Here is an 18,991-nt window from a genome sequence, read left to right as displayed (position 1 = left end):
CGTTCCAGGTCATGATGCGCAAGGAGGGGCACTGTGTCTCAACGTCTACTTCACTCCTATCAGGAATTGAAACGCCAGCCATTGGATACTATGGGGTTCATGGTGTAGCGATGGGCAAGCGTGGCCTGGGTGCCGGGTGTGCAGTTGCATATGAAGGTGTCGAAGGTCCTCATGGGAGCTCTATACTCCTGCCCTCTCCTCCCGCCTTGAATTGACTCATGTGGAAGCCTAGCCTTCGTCTTTGACCGTACAAGTGTGTTCCTAACTTTAAAAAACAACCCCTTCCCCAACCCCCCCTCCCTGCATCCCTGCCTAACGGACTTTCAACTGCCCGCCCCCCCCAACTGAGCAGAGTGCTTTACCCATCCCACAACCAGAGTACTTGCGTGTATGGGGGAGAGTGTCTCCCCGAGCAGGCGGCATCCCTGCGTGCTTCCGGGGTAGTCTCGCCAGAGTCCACGTGCGACTTTTAAACGGTGTGTCAACGGTCAGCGACCGCCACCAATGCCGATTTCAGTGTAGGGATCATTCTTCTTCGCCGGTTCCTGTAAATCCATGTGAGGGCGAACCCTCCGCTCCTCCTCGACCGGATGTTTGTGAGCCTGTCCCGCTGGTCCCCCCGCGGTCGTGGGTCTGTCTGTGTGTTTTTCGCTGCCGGTTCACGGTGCGCCATCCCTCAAGCCAGTCCCGGGCAGCGTCCGGGGTGTCGAAGAACCACACCTTTTTGTCCGCTACAACTCGCAGCCGGGCCGGAAATAGCATCGAGTATGGCAGTTCCTTCTCCCTCAACGTCTTTTTCACTTCCAGAAACGTCCTCCTCTTCCTAGAGACCTCCGCCCTGTAGTCCGGGAAGAATGCTATTTTTGAGTTTTGGAACTGGATGGCCGGCGCCACTCTTGCGGCCTGCAGGATGGCGTCACGGTCCCTAAAATTGAATAGCCTTGCCAGTATTGGTCGAGGTGGGCCTCCTGTTTTAGGTTTTCCCCCCGGCACCCTGTGGGCCCGCTCCACCGAAAAGAAATTCGACAGTCCCTTAGGCTGGAGTCTGGTTTTGATTATGTCCTCCACATAGAGGTCCATTGCTCCCGTATCTTCCGATTCTGTTACACCTAAAATTCGGACGTTGTTACGCCGGGGGCGGCCTTCCTGGTCATCCAGTTTGTCTCGAAGCAGTTTGTTGTCCGTTTGTAGTCGCTCCATTGCCGTTTGTAGTTCGGACACGTCTTCGACCAATGATTTGGTGACAACCTCCACCTGCTTGACCCTTTCAGACATTTTTTGGAGGTCCGCCCGTATCAAGGTGACCTCGGTGGCTGTAGCTCCTACCGTCGCCTGTACCTGGGCCAGTGCCGCCAGGACATCCTCAATTGTGGCCTTTTTTGTCCCTTCGGTCTCCGTCGTTTTCCCGGTCGTCTTGCGTTGCTCTTGTGGAGGCGACTGCCTTTCATAGGCGAATTTGTCCAGTTTGGCCTGGCTTTGTCGGGGGCCTCTGTGTGCCATGATGCAGTGTGTACCGGTGCAGCAGCCAGCCACCGAGGAGCGGTGCCCGGGCTAAGGAGGGCCGCCCCCCCCCGCCGATCCGCAATTGAGTCCTCAGTGAGTGAGAGCAGTAACCCCTCGTGTGATCTTGACCACTGGGTCCGTCTACAATCACCACGCGAGGCCAGGCAGGGCGTTATGCACACGAGTGGGAGTGGATGCGGTTTCTCACCCTGCCGCGGTGACACTCTAGCTGCCCGCTGAGCCTATCTCCGGCGGGGTGCAGCGGGCCTAGACAAGTTCCTGGTCGTGTCTCCGCTTTCCGCAGAGACGTTGTGCCCCCTCGGCGTATGCGCTGCCAGTGTCTCTCCAGCCCTCTACAAAGTTTTATTAGGAGGGGGGGGGGGTCTATCTTACCGCCCCCACCGTTTTCGGCCGCTTCTTGCCCGTCCGTCACCAAAGGTGAGATCGCCAAGGCCGCGGATCTCTGTGTGCACTCCCGGGAGGCCGGCCCGACCTCCGCACCACAAGGGCCACCGCTGCAGGGATGTGACGTGCCCAGCGCGTAAAATGGCGGCTCCGAGTCCCCGATCTGCGGCGTTATCTGTACCTCCGGGCCCGACCCCACGGTCGCACCAGCCGCTGCTGGATGTCGCGGGGCCCCGCCCTTGCCACCGGGCTCTCGGGGAGTATTTCACGGATGTTCGGGCAGTGTGTCTGCTGAGCCGGTATTTCCGGCCGACCACCGCCGCCGAGAGTCAACTTCCGGTCGGCTTCAGGTCGTCCGCTACTCCGCTGCCTGCAGGCCGACGATAGGCCCCACCTCTCTTCGGGCTCCGTCAAGCGCTCCGGACCTGCGTTCTGGCAGTCGCTGTCTCCAAAACTCTGCGCTGGGTGCCGCAAGGACTCCGGGTCCGGTCCACCCCTTCTGGCACCTACAAAGTCAGGATAAATATGTTGGATAATGGTGGGAAGCCGCCTCTGCTCGGGAGCCTCTCTAAGCTGCGGCCGCCATCGTAGGCTGCTAGCCACGCCCCCTGTTACCACGTATTTAGTGCATCGAGACAAATATGGCTTGCTTTGCCTTCTGGAATTCATTTAGAGGCTTTTGCCTCACTTGTTAAGCTAATAAACAGTCTTTTCTACTGTCTCTAAATGCCCAAAAAGCAAATTTCAGCTCATGCTTTTGTTTATAAACTTCCCTAAGGAATATGATTAAAGCAACCCTTCACTGTTTTCTTTATGGAATCCTGCCGTTTGATTTAGGATTTGTTTTGAGTTCTTTCTTTCTTAAACATTGTGAAACATGATTAAGGGGCCTGTTAAACTCTTCCTACCAGTTTTTGAATCTTGTACTGCGCATTGCTATTTGTTGTGAAGCTGTCAACTTCTTTTCGAGATCTAAACTGCAACACCAGACTCTTCTGATCTCTCCAGGGGACCATAACCACCTCTTGCCATGGCCGGACTCCTTATTTCTGGGCTGAACCAGGCATGAAAGTTACAAATTATTTGTTGTGATCTTTCTAATAAACTGTATTAAATTTGTCAGGTATTCAAGCTTATCTCTGAGATATCACGGTCTTATTACTTTGAAAGCAGAAGTTAATTTTGCCTAGTTCCTGCCTGTGTTAAAAATGTATTGAAAAGCTCAATCATTAATAAATATAGATGATGTTTTTGAAGTAACACTTTTTGATGGATTCTTAAATACTTTTTGATGCAATACAATGTTTGTGCTATAGACTTCTTATTAGGTGACATTTTGAGGTGGTTTGGAAAACCTCTATGAACAGTCTTGTCTTTATATCAAGCTGGGTCAGGTCAGGACTGTTCCTTAGGTCTGAGGGCAACACGTTCCAAACTCTTGTGCTCCCTGCACCCACAATATTTCTTCATGCTTCTTGCAGTTGAACCCAGTTTCTGCAAGCAGGTTTACCTTACTTGATCTCAAGTTATAGTAGGGCATCTGGAGTGCAAGAAATTAGGTCCAAAAGACAGCTGTGCAATTAAGGCAATAAGGAGCAGTTTGAACTTTACTTTGTGCTATTGGGAGCCAGGGCTGGGTTTTAAGGACCAATATCTTTAAATTGATGCTTGGATGTTTACTTTTTGTAGTTTAACAGTCTTTCTTCAGGGAACTTGCATAGACAATGTTGCAGTAATCCTGTTTCAGCAGTTCTAAGAAACCTGATTATTTCTAATCAGTGTAGTTACTATAGTAGTGGCAGGATCATTTAAAGTAGCAAGAGAGAGAAGGCTGTTTTTTAACCAATGTTGAGATTTGGTGGTCACGGTGAGCTTCTCATAATGCAATACCCCTACATTTTGCACTTTAGAAGTTGGTATTTGGGAGCAACTAATTAATTCAGCCAGATGAAAGACATCCTGTAAGCTGGAGGAGGGTGGTCTCCCACTCTGGCCATTTCTTCTTTTAGTTCCATTCACACGAAGATTAATTAATTTTACTCAGTGATTGCTATTTATCAGACGGTAGAGATGTCTGCTCTGCTTGCCCAGCTGAATATGTGGTTGAATGCCATCAGTGCACATTTGGAATTGAATATTGTGCTATCCGTAGCATGCAAGTGGTCTCACATAGATATTAAACAAAGGTGCCCTGCTGGGCCATGCGTTATATATATATATATATATATATATATATATATATATATATATATATATATATATATATATATATATATATATATATATATATATATATATATATATATATATATATATATATATATTTTTTTTTTATTGAAGCGTAATAGGCAATCTACAGTGGAAAAAACAAATAACATATCAAGTACGGAAATTATCAGATGCCATATACAAAATCACACATAGAATACTGGTGTACACAGTAGGATTGCGTAGTGATCATTTAGAATGATACAAGGCTCAAAATTTTGAAATACAGCAAAAGAAAACCGAAAAACAGAAATAACATCACAGAAATTTAAATCAAAGTAAAAACCAAAAAACAAAATCATATCTACGAGATTGCAAGACCAATACAGTCAGCCGGTTCGCGGTGTTTCAAATACCACCATGGGCAATGTTATCAGAACAGACCCAAAAAATGCCACCAAGCACCCCGCATCCCTGGAATGGGAATCAAGAAAGAACAAACACAGATGAGCATTAATAAAAAGGGCAGTGGACTGTACAGGTAAATGCACCCTGGCATACTGCCCGGAGCACCGTCCTGAGCGAGCCGAAGTCAGCGGCGTGCCCTACGCTGCATAGGGAACGCATGAGCAATGAATAGCAGTCGAGACACAATAATTGTTGTCAAGGACATAGTACCACCAGACGACACACACTCAGCCACGTGAAGCATGGGGCAAGCGCAAGTAGCACGCACAGCAATGAGTTGTCGAGTGCGTCTTCCGAGCCGCTCTTGCACTAGCCCACCCCTGTTGGCGCGATAGGATGAAGTGACTGGGAAGGCGTTTCTTGAGTGAGTTTCGCAATGTATTGTCGGTATGGACCCCAAATGTCAGTTGGGCGGGAAGCAGTTGGAAGTTGTTCCGAATATTCCACACTATTCACATTGCAGTAGGCCACACTCCTAAGCCATGAAGTGATCGTCGGAGCGCGTCGTGCACACCAGAGCAGCGCTACCTCCCTTTTTGCCAAGAGGAAGCAAATGGACGCCAATCTACGAAGATGGGGGGGGGAATTTGCAACGTAGCCCAGCAACGCAATTTCAGGTGTAACACTCAACGTCAGTCCCAACATGTCGCCCAAAACCCGGTGGACCTCCAGCCAGTATGCGTGTAACCTTGGGCAAGTCCAAGACAGATGTGCGCAGTCCACCTGCGGGGCGTTGCATTTGGGGCAGCAGTGGGGCCTACTGGCATCGATTCTGTGAGCAAGCGCCGGTGTGTGATACATCCTACGCAGGAATTTAAAGTGTATGAGCTTGTGTCTACTGTTCATGGATACATCCATGGTCATAGCACAACATGCCTCCCATTGGTCGTCCGAAATCTGTGTGCCCAGATCGCGCTCCCACGCAGCACGCACCACCCCGTCTGACGCTGGAAGAGAGGCCAAGCACAGTTTATAGAGCTTGGACACCACGTGCGCCCCTGTTTTGTTTTGTATTATGAATGTAAGTGCGGGGTTGTCTTCAGGGGGAAGGGGGAATGTGGGAAATTCAGCTCGTAACATCGAGCGGAGTCTCATGAAAGTGAAGGTATCCATGAATGTTCGGTCGGTGAAGCGGGGGTCTTCCGTCAGAGAGAAAGCATGACCATCTGGGAACAGGTCACCGATCGTGAGTATTTGGAATTTGGACAGCGTACGACGAATCACCGACTCGCCGGTGATGGGGAGCCAGTGAGGGTTGGGTAAAGGAAGAGCAGAAGAGTATACTTTGTCTATGTGTAGTAATCGTCTCATCTTGTCCCATGCCCAGGCTGTGGTGGACAGTGGGTGAATGTCATGTGGGTCCCGGGGGAGACCTTTGGGGAGGATTGTGTTAAATGAGACAGGGAGCGCCGCATCAGCCTCCGGTCTCAAATGTGGGATTCTAGCATCCGGGTGAAACCAAGGATGTGCATACGAACACTGCGCGACCAAGTAGTAAAGATAAAAATCTGGTACCCCAAACCCTCCTTTCTCATACGGCAGCGTAAGTGTGCGCCAGGCCACACGGGGGGTTTTACCGCCCCACACCAGCCGTAACAGGGCAGTGCGTAGTTGGGTGAAAAAAATCTTGGTGAGAGGGATCGGGATGTTATTGAAAAGGTACAAAAACCGGGGGAGGACAACCATCTTGACGATAGTGATCCGGCCAGCCATAGACAGAGGGAGACGGAGCCACCGGTCTGTATTATCCTCCAAAAAATCCAGGGCTTGTCCGTAGTTCAGACGAATAATGGACTCTGTGTCAAGGTGCACGTGGATCCCTAAGTATTTAACAGAGTCCTCGCACCACTCCAGTGGGAAGGAGCAAGGCCACTGTGTGGTGGCGGGGGTGAGCGGAAACAGCTGCGATTTGTGCCAGTTGACTTTGAGGCCTGAGTATTCGCCAAAGCGAGCGATCTCTGACAGCAAGGGTTGCAGGTTTGCCTCTGGGGCACGGACATACAGAACCATGTCGTCCGCATAAAGCGAGACTAAGAGTGGTCCGGTGCAGAATTGGAGCCCCCTGTGAAGATGTTTCTCCTGAAAGTGTCGCACTAGGGGGTCCATAGCAAGGATGAAAAGGAGTGGGGATAGGGGGCATCCCTGCCGGGTGCCTCTGGAGAGTTTGAACCTCTCAGTTATGGTGCCATTTAAGCGAATGCGAGCAGTGGGTGCCGTGTACAGCAGCTCCACTGTTTCTACAACCATTGCGGGCATGCCCATCCTCCGCATCACTGCCAGAAAAAAGGGCCACTCCAGAGTGTCGAACGCTTTTTCGGCGTCTAGAAACACAGCAGCCGCCGGAGTGGAGGGGTCGATCCTATGTAGGACCGAGAAAAGAGTACGGAGATTCAGGGAGGTAGACCTGTGAGGGACAAAGCGGGACTGGGCCGGTAACACAATAGTATCCATCAGCAGCGCCAGTCGTATCGCCAGAACTTTGGCCAAAATTTTATAATCGAGGTTGAGGAGTGACAGCGGACGATAGGAGCTACAGACTGAGGGGTCGCGACCCGGCTTGGGCAGCAAAACAATGACTGCCTCACGGAGCGTGGGGGGGGAGAATACCGGACTCCAGAGCCTCCGCATATACCTCGACAAGTCTGGGTACCAGTTCTTCCTTGTATTCTTTGTAAAAGTCGGCCGTGAAGCCATGAAGACCAGGCGCCGAAGAACCCCTCAAGGAGTCAATGGCTTCAATTATAGAGTCCGGTGTGATGGGATCGGCCAGAAAGTCTTGCATGTATTTTTCCAAGTAAACCATGGCAATTTCATTAATATACGACCCTGGGTCTCGATGGTCCCCTGGTAGGGCAGAGGTGTAAAGGCGGCGGTAGTAAGCCAGAAAGGTATCACAAATATCTGGGGTGGGAAAATGGTGCGTGTCCTGTGAGTCAATTATGCGTGACATATATTTATGATCCAATTCTGCTTCGTGGTTTCTGTTTGGAATGAATTGTAAATTGATACTTGTATAGCACACTACTCACCCGCAAGGGTCTCAAGGCGCTTGTACGAATACCGCTGTGGAACCCATCCTGGCTTTCCCTGTGAGGTGTCCACTCCTGGGCACCCCCAAGGTGGAGGCCAGGCATCCTTAGCGTTGTGGGGGCCGTTGTGGAGATAAAGCAAGCTATTGCCCAGAGTTGCAGAGTGGGATTCCATGATTGGAATAGGCACCGAGGTGAGAATTATCAGGTCCGTGGAATTTTGAGCCCTTTTGACTCCTTGGATCCCCAATTAATCATTACTGGACCCCTGTGACCCCACTGAATCATTATTGCCATATGGGGCCCCCCCACTGAGTATTCACTGGAAGCCAGGCACCCGGCCTAAGCATTTACATTAATATGAGCCACAAAACAATACATAGGAGATACAGAAACAAGCATCAATCAATTAAATATACAAATGAATAACCATTTTTTATTAATTCACAAACAACAAAAATGTAATGGAAAGGTATGATCTTTTTTGCATTCAATTGAGGCCACTCAATGAGTCATACTATTTTCTGTTTGATGCACTTGCTCTGCTCCCATAAATCAGTCTGAGGACACTAACTTTATATTTTGCCTTGCATACCAAATTCTTCACATTTATAGAATTTAAGAAAACATTTGCTTCTTCAAATGTGTACACTTTATGAATCTGTTAATATATTTAATTTTCTACGTAATCGTGGACCCCTGGGGTTCCTGGGCCACAGGTGAAGAACCAATTATCTAACATTTTATGCTGCTGATAGGTCTACTAGGATTTATGACTGAGGAAATCATATCTTCTCTATTATCAGTAATTGTATCTCAATTTCTCTCCCTGAATGTTTCACACAGAACTTAATTTATTTCCTGACTCAGTATAGCATGTTTCCTTTGTCATATTAGAACGGGATTCAACAGTAGTAGTTTTGGTCTTCATTGTATTAACTGTTTTGAGTATTTGCTCGAAGTTCAATGTTGTGAATGATGACAAAGGAGTTTGGATAGTGAGGAGTCCCAATGGTTTACTTGGGAGAGTCTTTCTAATCTCAAAGATGTCGGCACTCTATTAAGGATTGCATTTTCAAAGGATGTTGGGTTCTCTTAGTGCCCTAAAATACAATACGTTAGGCGAAGATGATGGCCATATTTAGTGCCCACAGGATGTGCCAAGTAAGGGCATTGAGCACAGGGTGTGTGGTTGAAGGATACATCATGTGCATAGTGGAGTGTGAGTAGGGGTGCTTACAATGTATGAGAAGTGGTTAAAGTATATCATTACAAAATGCAACGAATTCAGTAAATGGGATTTTGTTAAAGAAAGCATGTTTACGAAGATCTACTCATCAGTGTAGTAAAATCTTTAAAATACCTGAAAAAGCTTGAATTGAAGGGCCCTTGTAACCTGAGAATTTACTAAATGAAATGTTCCTAAAGGAAGATGTTTATGAGATCAACTACTAAACAATTTAGTAAGAAATCTTTAAAAATCCTTAAAAAGCTTAAATTGGAGGGCTGTTATGGTAACAACCTGATACCTGATTAACTTTCATGTGGGAAGCAAAAGCCCAACTGGGTAAAATCAAGGCGATAATTTTGCTCAATGTAATTATTCAGTCAGTCAATTGCTTTATTTCGATAACAAATATCATAAAAGCATCAAACAACCTTTTACAAAAAAATAGTAAATGAATAAGAATTGTCATATAAAACATAGCTTGTCAGTGGTGTCTACTCAGCCAAAGCATAAGAGCACATTGTTGCATCACAGAGAATAAAACAATTATTACCAAGACTATATAATATAGATCCAAAGAATTCATCAATGAAACCATAGCTATTTTGAATAAAAACTGCAATTAAAAATATGTGATTAAAACAGTGCAACTCGATATAACTTATGAAAAGGTACAGTGTGTAGAAAATAGTTCTTTCGATGGATAGTCATTCATCTTGTGCTGGGGTATATTCTCGATGAGGCCTAAAATATAAAATTAGATCGCCCCTCGCATGGCTTTTTGCCTAACTATCCAGGCACAGCTTAGAAATGTAGCCACCCCATAAGCGAAGAGAGTTCTTGCGTCAAACTTCAGAATGCACAATGTAATTTGAGGGATATGGCAGTGATCCTAATTTTATGTAAAAAGAGATCAGAGTAGTTTCTTCAAGTGAGACAGAATGAAATTCCATGATCCTGGAACATCTGATAATTTATCAGAAATCATTTGAGGTTTGTAAGTGGAAGGGGAGGAATGAAAATGTGGCAGATTATTTCATTTTGGTAATTAAAGAAATCTGGTAGAGATTGGCATATGTCCAGCATTGGTTGAAGAGTAGTTGTATTGGAAGCTGGCAGACCGAGTCTTTTAACATTATTAAACATTCTGTATATTGGATATTTGCTGTTTTGGTGTTGAGTAAATATTTGAGAATGTACTCTCCAAATTCGTTTTTTGGTATGCTTTCATGCCTAGGCTATAGGAAGGTTTCATCATAATTGTAACACGATTTTGTTTCTAGAGATTTGCAGTGTTTTATCCATAGCAAGGTTCTTGGCAAGCTACGCTTGGTGTTTGTGGCTACACCATTTTCTCTGGGACTTGTGCTTGTGGCCCCCTGTATTGAATACCGAACCAACTCCTACAAAGTCTGTTAGAAACTTTGTTTTCATATGTGTTCAGCATATTACTTTTTTATCGAGTGAATTGAAACTCCTCATCTTGTTTCTTCCAACTTAATATATTTCTTAAAATAGTCCCCCTTGTTCCTCCCAACTGCCCTGTTTTTGTGATACAGGCCAGCACAAGCACAACACACATCTTTCTGCAGCAGATAATCATGCAATACACTTCATCCTTTGTTGCGCTCTAAATCCGCCAAATATAATCTCAAACTTTTGATCAATAAGGTTCAAATCAGTGTTAGATCATTCTCTTTATTTGTAGCTAGCCACATAACTTTGTCAATTGCTTCCCACCCACAAGCAAATATCTTCTCAGCATTGCAAACAACAATTTGTAAGGAGCTGAAAATCTGGCTATCCCTGTAGTGCCAGGGTACCCAAGTTGAGTTGCAATGCACGTTATAAGTGTACCTTCATTCACCTCAAAAACTCTAAAATTCCCGTTATTGTTAGCTATGCAAACATATTATACCCAAAATGCACTTCTCATGTTTTCACACATGCTATCATCCATAACATCATTGGCAAGGAGGAAATGCATACAAGAACGTCCTTCTCCAACTGAACATCATTCTGCTCCTCTGGGATTCAGCCAACTGCCCATCCGGAAGGTGAACTGTTCTTATTGGTTGGATTTTAAAAAGTTCCATTTTTTAATTTACGGGTCCTTGGAATTTTACATTAAAGCTTTTTTGTGGATTTCCTGCTTATAGGGAGAATTGGAATGCCTTCTTTCTGCTTGCCTGTGGTGGTAACACGCACTAATTTGTGGTGCCAGTTGGTTGAATTGTAGGCAGTGGTAGCCGCATTCTTTTGGATGTAAAGATATCAATGGCTGTGTCCCTATGGATCCTCACTCAGGATCAGACAACTGGATGGAAAGGAATTCAAGAAGAAGGACCACCTTCTGCTTGAATACTTTGGAGTAAAATTACAAATCTGATCCTTCACACAAGATACAGAGAAATAACAAAACACCCCAGCTTCTGACCATGACTGCCCCCATGAGCAACATCTTATGATTTTATCCTGAATGTGATTTGTGAATGTGGTAGTTGAAAAGGGCACCACATCACACGGTAGGAAGCATGGGTCTACAGCCTCAGGTCTGCCTCTGGAACTTGTCTAAACTAGGACTAACTTGAACTGACTCTCCACCAGCTGATGACCAATGGAGGGAGCAAATGTGGGACCACAAAGCTGCATGTTGCCTGTAGTCTCGAAGCATCTGGAACCACCAAGCTGACATAATGCTTTCTAGATACTAGTTCATGGTCTAACTGATGGACCTCTTTGGTGGCAAGGAAGGCTTTTACAAGTCCAGAATGGCCTAAATGAATGGAATCCTTGTTGAATACTTCAAGGAGATTTTTATATAGTTCCTTGAGAATCCAAGATCATATAGAGTCCTAATTGTGGGTGCCAGGCTACAGTTACCTTGCTAAAGCTCAGAACTAGAAAAAATAAATGTGAAAAGTAAATATAAAGGTAGCTATCAAACAAGGAAGTGGGCAAGTCTCTGTTGCCGAATGTGAGCTTAAGCTGAAGGTCAGTGTTGTATATTGTTACTGCAGTTTTTCCGCTGTGGAAGTGAGGTGTCTGTATTCTGCGCTTAGGGTACAAAGAAGTAAGCATACTGTAGTTCTACTTAACATAGTCATTTATAGTTTTGCGCCGTTTCGAGGACCTGATCCCATGTCCATATCTTGAACTTCTGCAGGGAAGTAAGTTGTTGAGCAGATTCCTCCTCTGTGTGCAAAAGGAATTGCTGGAGGTAACCGAAATAATATCAGAGCTACATTTCCATGTGATCGTCGCTGTTGATGTTGATAGAGGTTTGGTCAGCTTTAAAAGTTCCAGTGACACTAATACAGAGCTGGCCCAGCTGGAGGCTGCTAGGAGAGATGTAGAACACAGCTTTTCCTCATCACTGTGAGGGTTTGTGCATCAGATTATTTTGATCCATTGTTGATACCATAAGAAAAGCCTTCTTCCCACTCTAATGTATGGAGCCCACTGAGGTGGTGATTTGACCATGTGACCTCCCTTCCGATTAAGAGTGGGTGGTCAAATGGGCAGTTTTCATTGTCAATCGCTGTCTTCTAAAACTGGCCAGCGAAATTTTGTAATTGACCCCCATGACAGGAGAGAACTCCAATGGCATGGGGGTGTCATTTAAAAAAAATGTAAGTGTTCCATACAGTTCCATAATGTTGACTGAGCCGCACATTAGACTTTCAATGAATTGACAGTAACTCCTGTGACAGCAGTTCCTGCCAATGTAAAAAATGTCTACTAGACCAGTGTACATCTCTAACATGGCAAGTGGGTACTCCTTCAGGGTGATGCAGCATTTTACTGTCACCCTGACTGAGTTAAGGCTGTCATCCTTCCTCTAAATGAAGCCCTTTGTCTGTTTTCTTGTGTGTTTATTTTGTAAATACAAGATAAGATCAGCAGTCAAACTCCATATAAAGTCCATATTTTGACCATAGATTAGTAGAGGTCGTTATGCTAAGATTATCAACAGAGGTCATGCCAGAAGGCTGAATCATCCACTCTCAACTGGAGTTTGGTCTAGAAGCCTACCAGTGGACGCTCTTTTGACTAGAGTCCATTTCATTCCCTGGAAGAACGGACAGCTGCTTTAGCTGTCAGCAGGTATAACCTGCGATCATCCTTAAACTCGAGAAGCAAGCTCACTATTAATTACTATGACTAAAAGTATAGAGTAGCACTCAAAGAATAGCTAGAGAGTGCTATTATGCTAGGAGCTTTCTAAACCGGACATGTTCATTTTATTCTCGCTACTTATGCATTGCATAGTTGCGTTTATAGTTCATGCTGTGTGGTTACCATGCACATTTTGAGCAGTAGGCTTTTTAAGTAAAATGTTAAACAAATCCCTGTGGCTCCTAGTACTATGCTTGATTGTGTTCAAGAACGAAAGTTGTTTGGATCACCTCTGTTTCCTAGAAACATTTATGCGATTGATAAGTAACCTCACAACGCTGCCTCTGCAGATCTGTTTAGTGAGTTAGTAACAGGACTGCAGTCCAAAAGTTATTTCTTTCTCAGCGTAGTGCTTTGATCTAAGTCCTTGCACTTCTGGGTTAGAAATCCAACCACTGTAGATCCGGGAAATCCCAGAATGCATATCAGGATGTAGCCCTTAGATTGCCAAATGCCATTGATGTTCGCCATCTTCTTGGGAAGAGACTCCCAAGAAGATGAGGGTTGATAGGGCATGCACTTTAAGGAGGATAAAGATGCAGGTGTATCAGTGGAAAGTCTTAAGAGCCTTGTGAGCACTAAACACTGTCACTTGGTTGAGTGATATGAGAACATTTGAGCTGGCCAAGTCGATTCTAGCTGTTCCTGATCTGGCAACGTGAAGGTGTCATCCTGTCTGCCAAGCAGTTGCCATTCTATGTACCTTGACAATCTGAGGTCCACTCCAAAGGGATAGATCCCTGACGGTGTAAACTTTTGGCTGTAACCTAGAGTGGCTGAAGCTTGGGCTGTACCGGAGAGTCCTGTGCCAGTTCCTTTACCTTCAAATGTCAGATGCGAGTCAGGAAGGTGACCTCCCAAAAAGACTTTACCTTGTGTACACTTAGATGAGCGGACCGGTTTAGGGATGGTGCTTGTGTGTGTCTGCTGTTCATATACCTCAGAAGGCTGAAGGACTCAACAACAAAAAAAGAGTAATGAGGTCACATACAAGCACTGAAAGAGGCATTCATCCTAAACTAGTGCAGAAGTTTGTGATCTTATATGATCACATGAGGAAAATTCCACTAGAGCTCATTTACTTCCTTCATCCTCTTCATATGCTGTCTTTGGATCCAAGCTTGGAACATGCTCAGCATCTATTCCACATTCCCCAATGACACCAGATGGCTCACAAATGTCCATAGCTGGGCAGCAAGAGACTCCATCAGGACCACTTGTCCTGCTTTCATGCCAGTAAGCACTTGTGACTGTGTGGCTGCACTCCTCCTTTGATAGGGCAAGTGATGTGGTGAGTCACCTTGGAGTATCTCCCTTGTCCTGTAAGATGGGAACCGTGTTCAACCAATAGGTTAATTCCAGTTCTAGGAACTTCCTGTCTGTAGTTACTGTAGTACAGTTTCGTTGCCAATTTTAGGAATTGGTGGTTCCACTTTTTGATGGAAGGCACTCTTTAGGTCTAAACGCATCATGAAATCCTAGAAAGTGCTGGTGCTCTTACCAAGCAAATCAGGCCGGTCTATGAAAAGCATTCTTGGCATCTGTTGTACAGATGCTAGTGTGTGAGGCTTGCTATGTGTAATACTGGGCATGTCTACTAGTTACCTAATGGTGCTAAATCCTTTTTTTTTTTTTTTTAACAGAGAAGCACTTTTTATCGAGAGGGATTAAACATAGAAGTTATTATTACAATCCTAGCAAAGTGTTAGCAATAATAAAGGTAGCAGGCCCCCCAGGGTGAGAACGTCCAAGAGTGAATATTCAGTTTATTGGAAATTAGTTAAAGGAAAGGAATCCATTAAGCTATTTAGGCTAAAATGTGTGTCTGTCTTCTGTGAAGATGAGGACACCTCTAAAATATATAGGTCTATTAGAGAATTCAGGAAGGAATGTATCTACGTGTCGCCTGCATCCCAAGGTCGCTTTAAAGCATGTGGGATTCATGTAGACCTATTGTACTATTACCTATCGAAGGGATTGATACAATTCATCACATAAAATGCATGAAAATTATCTTTATTCTGATGCTGTGATGCACGGCAGGTGCAATATTTGCTTTTGTTCCATTAAGTATCATACTATTTACATCTGCATTTTTTGGTTTATATAAACTGACTTTTTGCACGGTGTACAAAAAAGTCTGCTAATCATGCCTTCTGCTAATACCTCATATCTCATAGAATTGTATGTGATCCTGGTCACTTCTTTTTTGTGTCTATGTAAATGATTTTCCCTCTTCAAGATTGGATTATAAACAAGCTAGTTGTCGATGGTCAGTATCTTCATTGAGATTATCTATATTTTTATTGAGTACAACTCATTGGGTTACATCTTCGAGACTGATGGTCCAGTAAGAGACAGATAGTGAAATCTCCTACAGTAACTTCTGTCTCACCTCCAAATCTTAAAACATTGTGACACCATTAAAACTATACAAGGACATTGCATGTTGTGCATCAGTCCACCTAAAATTAGTCAACTCCTGCTATCCATTGAATCCTTGAATACAGTCTTGTGGGTATGTTTTGAGCGTTGTTTCTTATAGTCTCATATGCATTTAAGATTAGATGCATTAGTATTTGTTTTTGTTTTATATCCATAGGCACCGGTTTTATGAACCCCTATTAAGGATTTATGCTTCCTGTTATTTAAAATAGCCTCTTCACCTTCTACCTGACTATAGACAACCTCTGTCCTCCAGTTTCTCCTTCAGATTCTTTTTCTAGATTTCTCTCAAGAATTACAGTGATGAAGCATTTTTCTTTCCTTCCACTAGCGTTACCATTAGACTTTTGAAGATAGTATAGCCTGAGCTGTGTCCAGCACCATTTCTCATTTTATTCCCAATGAAACTCAGAAAACCTACTGTACCAGAGCGTAGTGAGCTTGCCAACCCAACGATTCATCAAGTGATCCCAACTGCAGAATACTGAAAAGACACTGATGTTCTGTAACACACATGATGTATGCATGCGTGTGTGGTATTGGCAAGCAAAGCATGTCTGCTCCCACTGGCAGATAGAAGGGATGCCCTCATGTTGAGCATGAGAACAGGCCTACAGACTAAAAGTAAAGTAGTTGATTTAAATGTTTATCCTTCTTTGGTTTATGCTTTTTCCCCAGTTCCCGTGACATCAGATTGGTCCACCTGCTAATCGTGGCTTATGTAGTTGTACGTCTGTATACATTTGTTGATTCCTTCGTGTTGGCTCCGGTTCACTAAACAACCCCAATTAGCTTCCCTTTACCCTTGCCTGCCTTATGTTTGTATTACACTTGATCATTGAATCAATCACATTGCCACTCCTAATTGCTGTTTTTTTTTGTTGTTAAAATGCGTTTTCCTCAATCACCCCACATTCAGTCTCTCCTGGTCTTCTCCACATCTCTGTCCAAACATCAATCAAGGTTCAGTTTGCTCATAGTCTCCTGCCCCAGTCTCTTCACATTTTTCATTTCCTACCTCCAATCTGATAGCGTCTTCATAATGTGAACTGAACCCTGTAACAGTCTGGACATTATCCGTTAACCTCTGCTGTTGTATACATTTTGACTAGCAAATCTGTGAACTTGCTTCCGCAAATATGCAATACAAATCTGCATATGTATAAATTAAACCCTTTGCACCTGCAGTAGCAGAGTTTGGGAGACCAGCTCTGCATGTCGTGATTGCTCACTCTCCTTCACAAGGATATTTTTAAACTCTGTGGGCTTTCCACAGCATTTAGTTTGTTACTGTCAGTCTTTTTCTGTTCTGAAGCCAAGTGAGCTAAAATTCTTTTTTACTGCTTTATATGAAGCTTCAGAATATTAAAGATCTTGATGGCGTAGCGTGAATTCCCCCGAGAAGGTGTAGGATAAATATCCAGATGGAAATAGTTTGTCATAGGTAATTTCTTCCTGTACAATCTTCTTTTTCACACTCGCCTTGCAATTCTTCAATGGCTGTAACATCATTCAGTATTCTGGATGTTTGCAAAGAGTCATTAGTTGGTTGCTGCATGGTGTTATTTATACTCTGTAAATGCCTCTAAGATTTTAGTATGAGTATTCATTATATGTACCTGGTCATATTTGAATATCTGTCTCTGAATGGGGGACTAATTTACCAAGCTTGTAATAATCCCTAGCCATCCAAGAAGGGTGAATGCGAGTTTCCCTTGGTGTGCATTAGAGACCACGTCTTACCAATCAGTTATTAAAAGTCCTAGATATTACTGACACACAAGTAAACCTCTCATTCTTGTTTTACTGTTTTGTAAAATGACATATTTCATTACTGATATGTGGAGAATAGTTACTGATTGCGTTTTCCCTTCCTGCTTTCCTTCATTATGTGTACATGCTAACATAATTAGTGGTTTGTGTTTTCTGTTATGTGTTTCAGATGGAGCAGGAAATGACTCGACTGCATCGGCGCGTGTCGGAGGTTGAGGCCGTCCTTAGTCAAAAGGAGGTTGAGTTGAAGGCTTCGGAGTCACAGCGGTCCCTCCTGGAGCAGGATCTTGCCACCTACATCACAGAATGCAGTGTGAGCCTTTTTTAATACTCCACACTCCTGTAGGAAGTTCTCTTATTGAGCCACTTTTCTTGTGTCTGTGTTGTATTATTTGGGAGAAAATTGTGCTGGAAAACGCACACCTTTCAGCATTAATTGCAACTTACATGATTTATTTTTTAATTGCTTGCTGAAATGCCCATTGCCCATTTTGTCTTGTACTCTCATCACACTTACTAGCGACCACAGAACAGATACAGCCATCTGAAGATGAAGCGTTGCTGGTGCAGTCACACATGTGTGCTGCCCTATTTTCATGATATAAGGCTGTTTGATAATCATCAGCTTATTAGAAATATTCGAGAATAATCCTTAATTAAATGCAAAAACCTTGACCACCCCCGCGCCGCACGGCCACCAGCTGCTGCGTGTGCCCCCAGTGCCTGCCTCTGCCTCAGCGCCGGCCTCGCTGCCGCCCTGAGCGCTCTCCTTTGGTTTTCGCCCGTTTTGTCAGTAATTTGTGCTTGTTTCTTCCTGTGCCCAAGATAGTGTACTTACTGTTTTTTCCCCCGTTTTTGACTTGAATTGTTGCCTGTTTTTTGTATGTGCCGTTTTCTCGTCGTGTTTTGAACTCCTCTGTACATTGTGCCTGTCTCCTTCCTGCTTCCCCGCCTACCTCGCCGCCCTCTGCTCCCGCTTCCCGCCACCGCCATTAGCCCCGCCCCTTTTCTCTTCTGTTTTCCTCCCCGCTCCCGCCTCCCAGCTGCTCCGCCCACCCGCGCACTTCGCCTTAAATGGCGACCGTGCAAACGCGCAGCGGTCACGCGCAGCGGGTGCGCCGATTGTGCGCCGAAGGCGCGCCAAAGGTAAGCCCGTCCGCGCCTGGACCGCGCCCAGTGCCAGGACCCCTGGCCCCCGAAGAGCCCGACCGACCCGCCTGACGTACTCCGCCGCCACCCTCACCGCTCTCAACACCGGCCGACTCCCAGAATGCCATCAAGCCACTCCACGACGTACCCACGGACCTTTCAGCTGCCACGCCTGCAAGTTCTCCTGCATCCGGACCTGCCTCGCACCAGCACCCGCCAAGTCGAACACCAGCAGCACCCACCTCAAGTGCATCCTGCTCAACACCCGCTCCGTCCACAGACACGCCATCGAACTCTGGAACCTCCTAGACGCCACAGCCCCTGACGTTGCCTTCCTCACGGAGACCTGGATGAACGCCTCCTCAGCGCCCGACATCGCCATCGCCATCCCAGAGGGCTACAAGATCGTCCGGAGGGACCGAAACGCCAACCAGATGGGAGGAGGCATCGCCATCATCCACAGGAACACCATCCGTCTCACGACCAGCACCGACAACACCCTGACCAGCGCCGAACACCTGCATTTCCAGATCCACACCAACCCGAACACCACCCTCAGAGGCACCCTGATCTACCGACCCCCTGGACCACGCACACAATTCAG

At 45.4% G+C, this 18,991-nt stretch overlaps 1 protein-coding gene across 4 annotated transcripts in view; it reads left to right on the top strand.

Moving 5' to 3' along the window:
* Window positions 1-18,991, top strand: part of CIT (citron rho-interacting serine/threonine kinase) — a 1,315,032-nt gene that overhangs the window by 357,868 nt on the left and 938,173 nt on the right. For all 4 annotated transcript variants that reach the window (XM_078667654.1, XM_078667653.1, XM_078667652.1 and 1 more), the window contains exon 12: window positions 17,408-17,551. In XM_078667654.1, coding sequence (XP_078523780.1) covers window positions 17,408-17,551 — 144 coding nt within the window. The remainder of the gene's footprint in view (window positions 1-17,407; window positions 17,552-18,991) is intronic.

This window comes from Lissotriton helveticus, chromosome 11, assembly GCF_964261635.1.
Source record: "Lissotriton helveticus chromosome 11, aLisHel1.1, whole genome shotgun sequence".
Taxonomy (NCBI): Eukaryota; Metazoa; Chordata; class Amphibia; order Caudata; family Salamandridae; genus Lissotriton; species Lissotriton helveticus.
The sequence above is the reverse complement of the archived record's forward strand: the minus strand, read 5'-3'. Positions and strand labels throughout refer to the sequence as shown.